Source organism: Oncorhynchus gorbuscha, linkage group LG06 (assembly GCF_021184085.1).
Source record: "Oncorhynchus gorbuscha isolate QuinsamMale2020 ecotype Even-year linkage group LG06, OgorEven_v1.0, whole genome shotgun sequence".
NCBI lineage: Eukaryota > Metazoa > Chordata > Actinopteri > Salmoniformes > Salmonidae > Oncorhynchus > Oncorhynchus gorbuscha.
Genome location: NC_060178.1, coordinates 77,152,948 through 77,169,853, shown reverse-complemented (window position 1 = coordinate 77,169,853; position 16,906 = coordinate 77,152,948). Strand labels below are relative to the sequence as shown.

The following is a 16,906-nucleotide window of genomic DNA, read 5'->3' as shown; positions in this document are numbered from 1 at the left end:
AATATCAGGCAGCTTCTTAAAGGCACAGTCACCTTAGTGTATGTATACTTCTGACCCACTGGAATTGTGATACAGTGAAATAATCTGTCTGTAAACAATTGTTGGAAAAATTACTTGTGTCATACACAAAGTAGATGTCCTAACCGACTTGCCAAAACTATATTTTGTTAATTAACAAGGAATTTGTGGAGTGGTTGAAAAACAAGTTTTAAATGACTCCAACCTAAGTGTATGTAAACTTCCGACTTCAACTGTGTGTGTTTGCTGTTTTTTTTGCTTTGTCTTTGAATCTCAATGTGTCGAAATTGTGAAATTCCAATAAAAATACTGTTACAAAATAAAAATCCTGAGCAATCTACACACAATACCCCATAATGACAAGGCAAAAACAGAATTTTAGAAATATTTGCAAATGTATTAACAATAAAAAATAAATAAAAATACCTTATTTACATAAGTATTCAAACCCTTTGATATGAGACACAAAATTGAGGTGCATCCTGGTGCATCCTGTTTCCATAGATCATCCTTGAGATGTTTCCATAACTTGATTGGAGATCAGCTGTGGTAAATTCAATTGATTGGACATGATTTGGAAAGGCAGACACCCGTCTATATATCTCACAGTTGACAGTGTATATCAGCGCAAACACCAAGCTATGAGGTTGAAGGAATTGTTCATAGAGCTCAGAGACAGGATTGTGTCGAGGCACAGATCTGGGGAAGGGTACCAGAAAATGTCTTCAGCATTGAAGGTCCCCAAGAATGCAGTGGCCTCCATCATTCTTAAATGGAAACAGTTTGGAACCACCAATACTTTTCCTAGAGCTGGCCAAACTGAGCCATCAGGGGAGAAGGGTCTTGGTCAGGGAGATGACCATGAACCCGATGGTCACTCTGACAGAGTTCTAGAGTTCCTCTGTGGCGATGGGAGAACCTTCCAGAAGGGCAACCATCTCTGCAGCACTCCACCAATCAGGCCTTTATGGTAGCGTGGCCAGACGGAAGCCACTCCTCAGTAAAATGCCACTTGGAGTTTGCCAAAAGGCACCTAAAGACTCTCAGACCATGAGAAACAAGTTTCTCTGGTCTGATTAAACCAAGATTGAACTCTTTGGCCTGAATGCCAAGCGTTTGATTTGATTTGAATGCCAAGCGTCATGTCTAGAGGAAACCTGGCACCCTCCCTACGGTGAAGCATGGTAGTGGCAGCATCATGTTGTGGGGATGTTTTTCAGCGGCAGGGACTGGGAGACTAGTCAGGATCGAGGCAAACATTCATGGAGCAAAGTACAGAGAGCTCCTTGATTAAAACATACTCTGAGCCTCAGACTAGGGCGAAGGTTCACCTTCCAACAGGACAACGACCCTAAGAACACAGTCAAGACAATAAAGGAGTGGCTTCATGACAGATGTCTCTGAATGTCCTTGAGTGGCCCAGCCAGACCCCAGACTTGAACCTGATCGAACATCTTTGGAAAGACCAGAAAACAGCTGTGCAGCAACGCTCCCTATCCAACCTGACAGAGCTTGAAAGGATCTGCAGAGAAGAATGTGAGAAACTCCCTACATACAGGTGTGCCAAGCTTGTCGCGTCATAAATGTGCTAACATTTCTAAAAATCTGTTTTTCTTATCATTATAAGGGAGTGAGTGTAGATTGAAGAGAGAAAAACAACTATTTAATCAATTTTATAATAAGACTAAGGTAACAAAATGTGGAAAAAGTTAAGGTGTCTGAATAGTTTCCAAATGCATTGTAGATTTTATTTCAAGATATGGGTGTGGTTAACATTGGCTGCCATAAACTTTCATTTTACTGTGATCCCTGTAATAGAAACTGAAACTTAACTGAGAGCAATAAAAGACACAGTCACTATCAGAAAACACACTTCATCTGAACAGGGACAGCTGGTATTTGAAAAAACAAGTCCTGATTTTAATTATGAGGTAAGCAATGGGGGGGGGGGGGGGGGTTTAAGTAATTCTTTTTTTGTTACAATTTAATTTTAGTATTTTTGAATATGATATGACCCCTTGGTAAGCAATCTTTTCATTTTTTTTGTGCATTATCATATTATGTGTAACCGATGCGAAATGGTTAGCTAGTTTGCGGTGGTGCGCTCTAATATCGTTTCAATCGGTGACGTCACTTGCTCTGAGACCTTGAAGTAGTGGTTCCCCTTGCTTTGCAAGGGCCGTGGCTTTTATGGAACGATGGGTAACGATGCTTCGTGGGTGACTGTTGTTGATGTGTGCAGAGGGTCCCTGGTTCGCGCCCGGATTGGGGCGAGGGAACAGATTAACTTTATACTGTTACATATGCATAATTTGCTATATTCAAAATGCTTTCTTCTCATTGTGTAATACATTTATTCGCTATGAACTTTAAAGGCCCAGTGCAGTCAACCTGTACTTTTTCTTTTATTTCATATTGTACAACAGCTGATGAAACAAAAAGTGTGAAAACATTTGATCAGTGTTAATTCCTGATAGTTGCTGGTAGAAAAATACAATATATACAGGACCTTCCAATTAGAAGGTTCGCAATGGCGGGAGTTACGGGTTTCCATGATGACATCACTATGCTCTAAATTTGGTGATAGGCCAATACGAACAAGAGTTCCAAACCTCTCTGCCAATAACATCCTGTTTTCAGTTTCCCCCTCCCCACTCAGACCTCTCCCAGACAGTCCTAGCAAAATTATTACTTGAGAATTCGTTGTTTTTTTGCAAAAAAGGTTTTAGTTGCCCATTTTAATGGAAATCTATTACAGTAAGGTACTTAAATGTTGTCCATAAATTATCTGATATTGATTTAAAAACAGCTAAAGTACTGTTTACATTTTCTCAAAATCAAAATCATTCTCAGTGACAGTGAGAACACCCTTGAAAAAAAACTAAAGAAACTGCAATGTCACTTCACCTGGGAGCTAAACAAGGAACAGGCTGACCTCAACCTCCTGGAGATAAAACTACGTGAAACGCTGGAAGTAGTTCAGGAGGGCTTTGAAGGCAATCTGAAAAGACACAGTTTAAACCTGCTGGCTTATATTAAACACCTAAAAGCTGAAGATAAGAGATCACTGGAATGCTTAGAGAAGGCAGAGAGGGAAAACGCTCATGGCGAGAGGCTGTGTGTAGTGACGTATGGAAACCTGGCCTGGGTCTGCCATCACATTGGAGATGACATAAGAGCAGACGGGTATATTCAGAAGCTGGAGGAGATATACAAGGCCTCTGCCACAGCCTCAACCTCTGTCCTGCTTGTGCCCAGAGAGGTCCACAGTGAAAAGGCCTGGTCCCTCCTCAAGTTCTCAAAGCACCACTACACAAGGTATCTAGATTAATTATTTATTATGTATATTGTAATAAAAGGCTGACTGATGACTGTTGGCTTTATGTACTGTTTAGTCTGATTTCACTTTTGGAAATCAATAACACCTCTCCTTTCAGTCCTTTTTCGTCATCTACCCTCCCCTCTTCTCTCCCCTCACTTATCCTGTTTCTTTTCTTCCCTTCTCCTCTCCTTAGAGCCAAGGAGTGCTTTCAGGAGGCTCTGCAGATGGAGCCTGAAGATAAGGAGTGGAACTCGGGTTTTGCCTTCTCTCTGTTCCGCGAAGAGGGCCTGGTGACTAGGGAGGACCAGAGGCTCTCCTATGAGGATTCCCTTGCTGTTAAACAGCTGAATTATGTCCTGGAGCTCAAGCCAGACAGTGCCATGACCAGGGTCTACCTGGGCCTGAAGTGCTACAAGAACCGGAGGAACGCAGAGGCCTGGGGCTACATGAGGAAGGCTCTGAGTCTGGCACCCTACGACCTCAGTGTGGTACTACAGGTGGGGAGATAAGTTTAGGCTAAAAAGCATTCTAATGCTCTAAGATTAGGTCACATATTTCTGTGATGTGTTGGACCTATAGGTATTTTGGATTTAAAATGAACAGTTTCTGTCTATATATGACTATCCAGGGTTGTGTGTATTAGTAGGGCATGCACAAAGTGTTATGCCTCCTGTTTCACTCCATTTAAAATGGGTTTCTCCTATTTTGTGCTTTCTGAACACTATCGAGCTAATCCTGGTTGCATCACTGGTTGCATCACTGCCTGGTGTGGCAACTGCTCGGGCCTCCGACCGCAAGGCAAAACAGAGGGCATTGCGTACGGCTCAGTATATCACTGGGACCAAGCTTCCTGCCAACCAGGACCTCTGTACCAGGCAGTGTCACAGGAAGGCCCAAATAAATTGTCAAACTCCAGCCACCCTAGTCATAGCCTGTTCTCTCTGCTACCGCACTGCAAGCAGTACCGGAGTGCCAAGTCTAGGTCCAAGAGGCTTCTTAACAGCTTCTATCCCCAATCCATAAGATTCCTGAACATCTAATCAAATGGCTACCCAGACTACTTGTATTGCCCCCCCCCTTATTTTATGCCGCTGCTACTCTCTGTTATTATCTATGCATATGTAACAGTATAACTTTAGACGTCCCCTCGCCCATACCCGGGCGCGAACCAGGGACCCTCTGCACACATCAACAACAGTCACCCACGAAAGCATCGTTACCTATCGTTCCACAAAAGCCGCGTTTCACATCCGTTACACAGTCACTTTAATTACTCCCTACATGTACATATTACCTCAATTACCTCGACTAACCGATGCCCCCACACATTGACTCTGTACCAGTATGCCCTTTGTAAAGTCTCGCTATCGTTATTTTACTGCTGCTCTTTAATTACTTGTTCCTTTAATTTCTTATTCAGATTTTTTAAACTGCATTGTTAATTAGGAGCTTGTAAGTAAGCATTTCACTGTAAGGTCTACACCTGTTGCATTCAATGCATGTGACTAATAACATTTGATTTGATTTGAGGTGGGGAGGTTCATGAAAAAGGAGCAGAGTTATGATGAAGCCCTGGCAGTGCTGCTTAGGATGCTGCAGAGGGCGCCAAACTCTTCCCGCCTGCACCACGAGATAGCCAACAACTACCGCTGGAGGGCTAAGCAGAGCGGAGACCCCCACAACCAAACCCTGCTCAAACGCTGTGTGTTCCATTTGGAGGAGGGGGCACGCCTCAACCCCACACACATCTACCCTCAGGTTAGAGATACATGCATGCACACACACACAGTGATAAACACACACAGGACAGGGAAGCTACATCAAATCAAATTGTAGTAGTCACATGCGCCGAATACAACAGGTATTACAATGAAATGCTTACTCACGAGCCCCTAACCAACAATGCCGTTAAAAAAAACATGCCTACGGAATTTTTTTTTAAAGTAACAAGTAATTAAAAAGCAGCAGGAAAATAACAATTGCTAGACTATATACAGGGGGGTACCGGTACAGAGTCAACGTGCAGAGACATCGGTTATTTGAGGTAATGTGTACATGTAGGTAGAGTTCCTAAAGTGACTATGCATAGATGATAACAACAGAGAGTAGCAGCAGTGTAAAAGGGGGGGACAACGCAAATAGTCTGGGTAGCCATTTGATTAGGTGTTCAGGAGTCCTATGTTTAGAAGCCTCTTGGACCTAGACTTGGCACTCCGGGTACCGCTTGCTGTGCGGTAGCAGAGAGAACAGTCTATGAATAGGGTGGCTGGAGTCTTTGACAATTTGTAGGGCCTTCCTCTGACACGGCCTGGTATAGATGTCCTGGATGGCAGGAAGTTTAGCCCCAGTGATGTACTGGGCCCTTTGCACTGCCCCCTGTAGTGCCTTGCAGTCGGAGGTCGAACAGTTGCCACACCAGGCAGTGATGCAACCAGGATGCTCTCAATGGTGCAGCTGTTAAACCTTTTGAGGATTTGAGGACCCATGCCAAATCTTTTTAGTCTCATGAGGGGGAATATGTTTTGTAGTGCCATCTTCACGACTGTCTTGGTGTGTTTGAACCATGTTAGTTTGTTGGGGATGTGGACACCAAGGAACTTGAAGCTCTCAACCTGCTGCACTGCATCCCCGTCGATGAGAATGGGGGCGTGCTCAGTCATATTTTTCCTGTAGTCCACAATCATCTCCTCTCTCTTGATCATGTTGAGGGAGAGGTTGTTGTCCTGGCACCACACGGCCAGGTCTCTGACCTCTTCCCTACAGACTGTCTCGTTATTGTCGGTGATCAGGCCTATCACTGTTGTGTCATCGGCAAACTTAATGATGGTGTTTGAGTCATGCCTGGTTTTGCAGTCATGAATAAATATGGAGTACAGGAGGGGCCTGAGCACGCACCCCTGAAGGTCCCCTGTGTTAAGGATCAGCGTGGCGGATATGTTGTTACCTACCCTTACCACCTGAGGGCGACCCGTCAGGAAGTCCAGGATCCAGTTGCAGAGGGAGGTGTTTAGTCCCTGGGTCCTTAGCTTATTGATATGCTTTGAGGGTACTATGGTGTTGAATGCTGAGCTGTAGTCAATGAATAGCATTCTCACGTTTGTGTTCCTTTTGTCCAGGTGGGAAACGGCAGTGTGGAGTGCAATAGAGATTGCATCATCTGTGGCTCTGTTGGGGCGGTATGCAAATTAGAGTGGGTCTAGGGTTTCTAAGATAATGGTGTTGATGTGAGCCATAACCAGCATTTCAAAGCACTTCATGGATACAGACATGAGTGCTTCGGGTCGGTAGTCATTTAGGCAGGTTACACTAGTGTTCTTGGGCACAGGCACTGTGGGGGTCTGCTTAAAACATGTTCGTTTACCGACTCGGGCAGGGAGATATTAAAAATGTCAGTGTAGACACTTGCCAGTTGGTCAGTGCATGCTCGCAGTACATGTCCTGGTTATCCGTCTGGCCCAGCGGCCTTGCGAATGTTGACCTATAATAATAATAATAATAATATATGCCATTTAGCAGACGCTTTTATCCAAAGCGACTTACAGTCATGTGTGCATACATTCTATGTATGGGTGGTCCCGGGGATCGAACCCACTACCCTGGCGTTACAAGCGCCATGCTCTACCAACTGAGCTACAGAAGGACCGATGTGAGTAAGACCTGTTTAAAGGTCTTACTCACATCGGCTGCGAAGAGCGTGATCACGCAGTCTTCCGGAACAGCTGGTGCTCTCATACGTGTTCCAGTGTTATTTGCCTCGAAGCGAGCATATAAGTAGTTTAGCTCTTCTGGTAGGCATGTGTCACTGGGCAGCTCTCGGCTGTGCTTACGTTTTGTAGTCTGTAATGGTTTGCAAGCCCTGCCACATCCAACGAGCGTCAGAGCCAGTCTAGTACAATTTGATCTTAGTCCTGTATTGACGCTTTGCCTGTTTTATGGTTCGTCGGAGGGCATAGCGGGATTTCTTATAAGCTTCCGGGTTAGAGTCCCGCTCCTTGAAAGTGGCAGCTCAAGCCTTTAGCAGTGCAGATGTTGCCTGTAATCCATGGCTTCTGGTTGGGGTGTGTACACACGGTCACTGTGGGGACAACGTCATCGAGGCACTTATTGATGAAGCCAGTGACTGATGTGGTGTACTCCTCAATGCCGTCGGAGGAATCCCAGAACATATTCCAGTCTGTGCTAGCAAAACAGTCCTGTAGCTTAGCATCTGCTTCAGCTGACCACTTTTTTATTGATCTGGACACTTGTGCTTCCCCCCATTTAAGCAGGAATCCGGAGGATAGAATTATGGTCAGATTTGGCAAATGGAGAGGTTTGTATACATCTCTGTGTGTGGAGTAAAGGTGGTCCAGAAGTTTTTTGCCCCTGGTTGCACATATAACATACTGCCAGAAATTTGGTAAAACCGATTTAAGTTTCCCTGCATTAAAGTCCGGGGCTACTTGGAGCGCCGACTATGGGTGAACGTTTTCATGTTTGCTTATGGTGGAATACAGCTCATTCAATGCTGTCTTGGTGCCAGCCTACGACTGTGGTGGTATATAAACAGCTACGGAAAAAATACAGATGAAAACTCTCTAGGTAGATAGTGTGGTCTACAGCTTATCATGAGATACTCTACCTCAGGCGAGCAATAGCTCGAGACCTCCTTAGATATCGTGCACCAGCTGTTATTTACAAAAATACATAGTCCACCGCCCCTTGTCTTACCAGATACTTCTGTTCTATTCTGTCGGTGCAGCGTATAACCAGCCAGCTGTATGTTGATAGTGTTGTCGTTCAGCCACGACTCCGTGAAGCATAAGATATTACAGTTTTGAATGTCCCGTTAGTAGTTTAATCTTCCGTGTCGGTCATCTATTTTATTGTCCAAAGATTGCACGTTTGCTAGCAGAATGGAAGGAAGTGGGGGTTTATTCGATCGCCTACGAATTCTCAGAAGGCAGCCAGCCCTCCGGACCCTTTTTCTCCGTCTCCTCTTCACGCATATCAAGGGGATCTGGGCCTGTTCCCGAAAAAGCAGTATATTGTTCACGTCGTCAGACTCGTTAAAGGAAAAAAAAGGATTTTGCCAGTCCGTGGTGAGTAATCGTAGTCCTGATGCTCAGAAGTTATTTTTGGTCATAAGAGACGGTATCGGCAACATTATGTACAAAATACGTTTTGAAAAATATGTTATAAACAAAAAAAATCGGTTGGGGACATACACTATTATCACTGATTTACCACATCCATTCTCCTCTCGACTCTGACCCAGATGATATTCAAATACTTTCTTTATCACTGAGTTATGGTAATAATATCCAAACAAGACAATCTCCTCCTCTCCCCCAGGTGGAGCTGGCTGTGAGGTACTCAGAGCTGAAGGACACCAGTAAGGCCATGGAGAAGTTCCAAGAGCTGTGGTCCCGGTCAGATCTGAAGCCCTCCGACCGCCAGGCCTGGCACCGCATGTATGGTGACGTCCAGCTCTACCACCTGGGCTCTGAGCGGACCGCTGTCAACCACTACAAGGAGGGCATGAGGCTCTATAACATATCAACTGAATGGAGTCAGTGTAGAAGAAGGCTGCTCAAAGTGCTGAGCTTTAACAAGGATAGGAGAGGAGATGACCCCTATGATATCAGAGAGTTCGTTGACTCATTCAAGAGAGGGGTTTTTAATGTGGAGGACGCTGGGGTGTCGACACTGACACTGGGCCACCCCTAGTCCACTTCATAATGAGTAGCCTTCCACTTTACCATCAACAGCTCTTTACATGTTTGATCATTCATAATAACAATTTGCTGATAATGCATTTAATATACACTGAGTACACCAAACATTAGGAACACCTTCCTAATATTGAATTCCCCCCCCCCTCCCATTGGCCTCAGAACAACCTCAATTCGCCCAGGCATGGACTCTACAAGGTGTCGATCCTGTCCCATGTTGACTCCAATGCCTTTGGGTGGTGGACCATTCTTCATTCACACGGCAAATTCTTGAGCGTGGAAAAATCCAATTGCAGTTCTTAACACAAACCGGTGTGCCTGGCACCGACTACAATTCCCTGTTCAAAGGCAATTCAATATTTTGTCTTGCCCATTCATCCTCTGAATGGCATACATACACAATCCATGTCTCAAGGCTTAAAAATCTTTAATTAATCTGTCCCCTCCCCTTCATCTACTCTGATTGAAGTGGATTTAACAAGTGACATCAATAAGGGATCATAGCTTTCACCTGGATTCACCTGGTCAGTCTTTGTCATGTGTATATACTGACTGACTTTCACTTGGTCTAAAAAGCACTTTACATACACTTTTTTTGTATAGGGGGTGGGGTGAAGGGAATTAGGGGTGACTAATAAAATACTATGTTACCCCTCAAATTGAAATATATAAATATAATATATTTAAATAAACATTTTGCCTATGACATTGTTTAAAATAAGTGAATCACTGTGCATGCTATTCTAACATACAGCTGAGAAGTGACATGGAGTTAAGTGCTAATTTTTGTAAAATATACTATTTCACAATAAAAAATGTTTGCTGATACAATGTTTTCTCTTATTGCAGCCAGTGACCGTAAACACATATTTACTATTCTCTCTCTCTATGAGGTTTTCATATCTCATCAATAGTGTAAAAGGCTATCCTTCATCTGATATCATATATTATTCACTCAAATATATCACTGATTTCTATGGGGCAACCTACATAAAATAAAACATTGCTTGTAGTGAGGTGTGAAGAATGGCTGCATCACTGGAACACATCCAAGTCATTTGTCTGATTTCTGGCTCTTCAGCCAGCCTGTCTGTGCCAAGACTTGTGCATTTGTCCTCATATAGACATGTATAAAAAGGTGCAAGGTTAAAAGTGCTGCTTGACTGAGATATGGGAGTGGTTATGTCTAGGCCTAGGGTGATTCTTGCATGACTATTTTACACTTTCATTACAGTAGTCTCGTGTAGCGCTATACAGTAATATTACAAGCAAAGCAAATTCAGCCAAACCAGAATGTTCAACCACTTTCCATAATATTAAGAAAATCATCAAAACAAGGAAAGCTTTAGCCCCTTGAATAAAACAATAGTCTGAACACTTAAAATGTATTAAAGATGTATTAGACTTGAGATTTTGAGGTGTCATTGTAGACTACAGACGTTTAAGGGAAATGCTCTCCTATGGGCTACGTCACTGCTGTCTGCGACAAAACAATGAGGGAGAGAGAGAGATAGACCGCGATAGAGAGAGGACGCGCGCGTTGGCAGGCAGTCAAGCCTACGGCTGATTCAATACATTTTCAGCACTATGGACAGTTCCATTTTGCAGCGCGAGCGGACAGCGAGGGTATAAAAGATAGGAGCAGCGCTACTTAGCCTACCAACACCGCTGAGACAACTGGGGCAACATGAGCCACCAAATTGAGAATCGGTCGGGTTCTCCACAAAGAAGAGCTCAAGATGACTATTCCCGCTATCAACACAAACTGACCGGATCCCCCTCAGGGTCCAGGACCGTTATAGGTTTTGGGTCGGCTACCGCATTTATGAACAGAGGATATGCGACGACGCCGAAGAGCGAATTCGGATCGGTTCCGAGATCGGATATCTTTTTAGATTTATCAAACACGTTTACCGGGGTGTTGACGAAAATTGATGAGAAAGAACTGCTCCATGGGCTGAACGGCCGTTTCACCGGGTTCATCGAGAAGGTGCGCCATTTGGAGCACCAAAATGAATTGCTCGAGAGGGAAATCGAGGAAATCAAACAGAAGGCACAGTCACCCGCATCTCTGGCACAGGAGCACGAGTCGGAGCTTATGGATCTGAGGAAACTAGTGCATGACATCACCCTTCAGAAGCGTCAGATCGTGATAGAACATCAGAACCTGGAGGAAGACTTCCTCACCTTGAGAGACAAATACGACCAGGAGGCTCGTGAACGCTCGGATGCAGAGAAAGGCATCCTGGTGCTGAAAAAGGACGCCAACGACGCATACCTGGCAAAACTTCAGCTGGACAAGAAAGCGCAATCTCTGGTGGACGAGATTAACTTCCTGAAGAAAAACCATGAGGACGAGGTGTTGGAGATGGTAGCCCAGATCCACGAGTCTCAGGTGACGGTCGGGGGGCATGCCTTTGCAAAACCCGATATCACTGCGGCTCTCCGGGACATCCGTGCAGAGTTGGAAGGTCACGCCGCCTCGGACATCCTTGAGGTCGAGGAGAGTTTCCGTGTCCAGTTCACAAAGTTGACAAAAGCGGCAGAGAGCAACAGAAAGGCGCTGAAGGCAACACAGCAGGAGATCCAGGAGAACAGGAGGCGCTTCCAAGGGAAGAACATTGAACTGGACTGCGCGAAAGGAACGAGAGAGGCCCTGGAAAAACAACTACATGAGCTGGAGGAGCGTCACTATTCGGAAATTATTAATTACCAGGTAGGCTATGGTTTATTTCTTACCTCTAATAATTTATTGCAAATAAACATATGCATTTGTATGATAACCCCTGCTTTTCTGTCCAGGACACTGTCAGGCAGCTTGAGAATGAGCTGACTAATGCTAAACTAGACATGTCTGGCCACCTGAGAGAGTACCAGGACCTGCTGAATGTCAAAATGGCTTTGGATGTGGAGATTCTCTCTTACAGGTAAGAGACAAACTCTGTCTCTCTCACTAGATAAGGAAACTTGTTTTGGTCATTTTGAATATCAAAGTCTAGCCATACAATATCCTTGACAAAGGAAAATACCATATGTGTTATTTTTTATTTAACCTTTATTTAATTAGCCAAATCAGTAAAGAACAAATTATTATTTACAATGACGGCCTACCCCTGCCAAACTCTAACCCCAACGATGCTGGGCAAATTGTGTGCCGCCCTATGGGACTCCCAATCATGGCTTTTTGTGATACAGCCTGGAATCAAACCAAGGTCTGTAGTGACGCCTCTAGCACTGAGACGCAGTGCTTTAGACCGCTGTGCCACTCGGGAGTTGTAGTGTGTTCCTGGATCTATTTCTGGGGATAACCAGGGTGTGCACCTTTTATTCTACCCCATCACTAAAACATTTGAAAATGTGCAAAACTGTCATAGTGTTAGTGACGGATCACTACAGACACAGTTAATAACGTATAACAAAAAAAGAAACAGTAGACATTTTCTAGAAAGAGGAAGTTTGATTTCATATTTAACACATCAAATGAACAGATCGTGGCTTATATCACAATACACAATGACACTTTAGTCATAATATGGATATTGAGACACATCTACACAAATTGGGACATATCCATATTATTGTCATGATGGTAATCACGCCTAATAAGTCTCTGTCTCCATATAGGAAACTCCTGGAGGGTGAGGAGTTCCATCTGTCCACCATCTCTGACACCCACATCTCCATGCCCTACATCTACCGCCAGTCCCCTGTCTACACCCTGTCTTCCCTGGCCCGGCAGGGAGGGCCCACACGCAGGTCTGAGCCCCAGTACAAGTTTGTAGAGGAGATCATCACTGAGACCACCAGAGAGGTGGAGTCCGAGTTTGAGGAGACAGGCTCTGAGGAGACAGGAGAGGGAGAGGAGGAGGGAGAGGAGAGTGACAAAGATGAGAGGAGGGGTAAGGAAGAGGAGGATGAGGAGAAAGTGGAAGATGTAGGTAAAGTGGATCTTAAAGCGGATGCCCCAGAGAAAGAGGGGGAACAGGAGGAAGAGTCTAAGGGCCAGCAGATAGAAACATCAGCAGAGGTTGAGGTAAATGGAGATGGAGTTAACACTAGCAAGGGAGAAAATGGAGAGGAAAGAGATGACAAAGGAGAGGAGGACATTGACACAGGTGACAATACACAAAGTGAAGTCAAATCAGCTAAGGCCACCAGTGAGGAAGAGAAGGAAAAACTGGACACAACAGAGGAGATAGATGGTGAGATAAAAGATGTGGGGGAGCCATTAGAAAACGATAACACCCCAAAACATGACAAGTCCCTGCCAGAGGTTCCCATGAAGGGTGACATTTCCATAGAACCCAAAACATCAGAGTCAGAGGATATTCAAACAGAAAGTTCAATAAAGGGTGAACCACAGGTCCCCACAGAGGACATCTCCAAAGAGCCCAAAAAGGTGTCAGAGGAGAGCAAAAAAGAAAGCCCATCAAAAGAGAAAAAAGAGGTAGATCTGAAAGAGCATAGCGCCCTAGCACTGGAGCAGAAGCCTGATCAGAAGGTGCACAGAGAATCAGACCAACTTCAAGAGGCAGAGAGTGCTGTGGCAACACAAGAAGAGGATCTCCCTGGGCCCACAGAGAAGGACATGAAATCCCATGATATCAATGCTGAGCTGAAAAACAGTTCCACCAATGAGACATGGGGACAGGTGAAGTCACCAGATGATTCTGGTGTAAAAACTACACAGGATGACAAAACGGTAGGAGGTAGAATTTCAGCCAGACTTCCCAGCACAACAACTGAGTGTGAGGAAGAGCCTGTGCCACAGACCCCTGAAAAGGAGGTGGGTCTGACAGAGCCAAAAATGAGCAGCAATGATGATGGTGTAAAATCTGTTGAGCAGAATGAATCTAATGGCAGTGAAAATTTCACAAATGATATCATAACAGCTGAGGAAAAAGTGAAAGAATCTGATACATCCTCTAAACTAGACACAACTATCTCCCCTAAAGAGGAATCAACCCCACAACCAGAGCCAACCGTCACCCCCAAAGAAGAAACATCCCCAAAAATGGACCCAATGGTCACCCCCAAGAACAAGACATCCCCTAAACCAGACCCCACAGTCACCCCTAAAGAAGAAACATCACAATCAGACCCAACCATTACCCTTAAAGAAGAACAATCCCCTAAATCAGAATCAGCACTCACCCCTAAAGAAACTTTCCCCAAACCAGCCCCAACTATCACCCCCAAAGAGACCTCCCCTAAACCAGAAACAACCACCACCCCTAAAGACGGAACTTCCCCAAATCCAGAACCAGCAATCACACCTAAAGAGCCTTCCCCAAAACCAGCCTCAATCATCACCCCTATAGAAAAAACTTCCCAAAAACTAGAGCCAGCAGTCACCCCTAAAGAAGAAACTACCCCCAAACCAGAATCAACCATCACCCCAAAATATGAAATATCCCCTAAACCAGCCCCAACCGTCACCCCTAAAGAAGAAACATGCCCAAAACCAGACCCAACCGTCACCCCTAAAGAAGAAACAAGCCCAAAACCAGACCCAACCATTACCCCTAAAGAAGAAACATGCCCAAAACCAGACCCAACCGTCACCCCGAAAGAAGGAACTTCCCCAAAACCAGAAGTCACCCCTAAAGAAGGAACTTCCCCAAAATCAGCCTCAAACGTCACCACTAAAGAGGATACCTCCCCTAAACCAGAATCAACCATCACCCCAAAATATGAAATATCCCCTAAACCAGCCCCAACCGTCACCCCCAAAGAAGAAACATCCCCAAAAATGGACCCAATGGTCACCCCCAAGGATGAGACATCACCTAAACCAGACCCCACAGTCACCCATAAAGAAGAAACATCACAATCAGACCCAACCATTACCCCTAAAGAAGAACCATCCCCTAAACCAGAACCAGCAGTCACCCCTAAAGAAACTTTCCCCAAACCAGCCCCAACTATCACCCCCAAAGAGACCTTCCCTAAACCAGAAACAACCACCACCCCTAAAGAAACTTCCCAAAAACCAGAACCAGCAGTCACCCCTAAAGAAGAAACTTCCCCCAAACCAGAATCAACCATCACTCCAAAATATGAAATATCCCCTAAAGAAGAAACATCCCCAAAACCAGAAGTCACCCCTAAAGAAGGAACTTCCCCAAAACCAGAAGTCATCCCTAAAGAAGGAACTTCCCCAAAACCAGAAGTCATCCCTAAAGAAGGAACATCCCCAAAACCAACCCCAAACATCTCCACTAAAGAAGGAACTTCCCCAAAACCAGAAGTCACCCCTAAAGAAGGAACATCCCCAAAACCAACCCCAAACATCACCCCTAAAGAAGAAACTTCACCAAAACCAACCCCAAACATCACCCCTAAAGAAGGAACTTCCCCAAAATCCGCCTCAAACATCACCACTAAAGAGGAAACCTCCCCTAAACCAGAATCAACCATCACCCCAAAATATGAAATATCCCCTAAACCAGCCCCAACCATTACCCCTAAAGAAGAAACATCCCCTAAACCGGCCCCAACCATCAAACCTACCGAGATCACCCCTAAAGATGAAATATCCCCTATATCAAACTTAATCATTACCCCAGAATCAACGACCATCCCTATAGAGAGTGAAATGATCAGCAGTGGAGGCAAAGCTGAGACTGCCACACCACCAGAGAAACAGGTGTCTTCCATTGCAAAGAGCAAGGACTCACACAGAGAGGCGCCAGAGAGCAGCACAACTCAGGAGAAACCAGAGGAAAGTACGGCTAAAGAGCCTGAGAAGGTTACGGATCCCAACGATAAAACCCCAAAGACAGAGAATGTGAAGACCAAGGCCTCTGAGGAAAAACCTGAACATGTGGAGATATCTATTACAAAGACATCGCCAGTGAAAGAACAGGATGTATCAACCATGGGTTTGAAAGAGAAAACTGTTGACGGGAAGACAACAGAAGGGGCACAATCTAAAATAGACGAGAAAGGCTTTACAAGAGGTGATGAAGACAGCAAAGATGACACAACTGCGAAGAAGACATCAACAGGGCAAGCTGCTCAGCCAATTGCAGAAAAGCAAGCTAAACCTAAAACCTGGGACTTAACCTCTTTTTAGAAAGACCAGATTTAGAGGTCAGTAGAAGTTTTCTGTAAACCTGCATGATTAGTGCAAGCCTTCGAAGCAATATGAGAACTGCTCCACCTTGAAAGATTAACTGACACTTAATATGTTCAGTATCATAATTCATAACTGTCAATTATGAGACCATTAAAGAGCTCCTGTGAGATATGTACTGCAATATTGAATGTAACAAATCAAAAGCTGTATTTTGCTGTTCCTATTTTCTTCTGCCCAAGCGATGATTGGAATTGGGATGATAATGTTCATGGTTGATAATGTGATTTGATAATGCCTGAATAAGCCAAGAAATAAATGCTATTGGAAGAGCACTTCTGTTTCCAGCTATTCTAACTTGCTGTGCTGTATTCCACCTGATAAGATGCACCACATAACAGCCAATTTAAGAGTAAAAAAAAAAGGCTTTTGCCTTTACATCAGTGTCCCCATGATGAAACAGAGGTACTTTAGGGTCACCCAGTTGCTCATAAAAGTGCCTTATAGTCAGGTCTTTATATAGACCAAAGTATCTGGATAAGGTGACCCTCAATTCATCAGCTTTGAAAGTGTGCTGCTGACACACCACATTGTTGAACTGACCTTGTTCCCTGACCCTCACAATCTTTTACCCATGAGAGGTTGTCTATAGGCCAGCTTCCAGGCCAACTATACTGAACAAAAATAAATGCAACATGTAAAGTTTTCATGAGCTGAAGTAAAATATCCCATACATTTTACATAAACACAAAATGCTCATTTCTCTCAAATGTT

At 44.4% G+C, this 16,906-nt stretch overlaps 2 protein-coding genes across 4 annotated transcripts; both read left to right on the top strand.

The window, feature by feature from the left end:
- Positions 1-1,516: 1,516 nt before the first annotated feature.
- Positions 1,517-9,875, top strand: ifit8 (interferon-induced protein with tetratricopeptide repeats 8). 3 transcript variants are annotated; one of them, XM_046354143.1, is made up of 6 exons: positions 1,517-1,576; positions 1,837-1,949; positions 2,872-3,336; positions 3,534-3,837; positions 4,871-5,098; positions 8,675-9,875. In XM_046354143.1, the coding sequence occupies exons 2-6, from the start codon at positions 1,945-1,947 to the stop codon at positions 9,047-9,049; spliced, it is 1,377 nt and encodes a 458-aa protein (XP_046210099.1). In that variant the 5' UTR covers positions 1,517-1,576; positions 1,837-1,944; the 3' UTR covers positions 9,050-9,875. The 3 variants fall into 3 exon arrangements, with proteins under 3 accessions (XP_046210099.1, XP_046210098.1, XP_046210100.1); XM_046354142.1 differs by lacking the exon at positions 1,517-1,576 and having other exon boundaries at positions 1,583-1,949; XM_046354144.1 differs by lacking the exons at positions 1,517-1,576; positions 4,871-5,098 and having other exon boundaries at positions 1,583-1,949.
- A 779-nt stretch (positions 9,876-10,654) lies between these two features.
- LOC124037260 (neurofilament medium polypeptide) lies at positions 10,655-16,467 on the top strand. The gene is made up of 3 exons (XM_046351942.1): positions 10,655-11,770; positions 11,857-11,981; positions 12,679-16,467. The coding sequence occupies exons 1-3, from the start codon at positions 10,742-10,744 to the stop codon at positions 16,130-16,132; spliced, it is 4,608 nt and encodes a 1,535-aa protein (XP_046207898.1). The 5' UTR covers positions 10,655-10,741; the 3' UTR covers positions 16,133-16,467.
- The last annotated feature ends 439 nt before the right edge of the window (positions 16,468-16,906 follow it).

Bases quoted from the DNA above. Each gene is read 5' to 3' on its own strand.
- ifit8 (XM_046354143.1), top strand. The intron at 3,337-3,533 runs GTATCTAGATTA...TCCTCTCCTTAG, and splicing joins TCAAAGCACCACTACACAAG to AGCCAAGGAGTGCTTTCAGG. The intron at 3,838-4,870 runs GTGGGGAGATAA...ATTTGATTTGAG, and splicing joins ACCTCAGTGTGGTACTACAG to GTGGGGAGGTTCATGAAAAA.
- LOC124037260 (XM_046351942.1), top strand. From the start codon at position 10,742: ATGAGCCACCAAATTGAGAATCGGTCGGGTTCTCCACAAAGAAGAGCT. The intron at 11,771-11,856 runs GTAGGCTATGGT...TTTTCTGTCCAG, and splicing joins CGGAAATTATTAATTACCAG to GACACTGTCAGGCAGCTTGA. The intron at 11,982-12,678 runs GTAAGAGACAAA...GTCTCCATATAG, and splicing joins GTGGAGATTCTCTCTTACAG to GAAACTCCTGGAGGGTGAGG.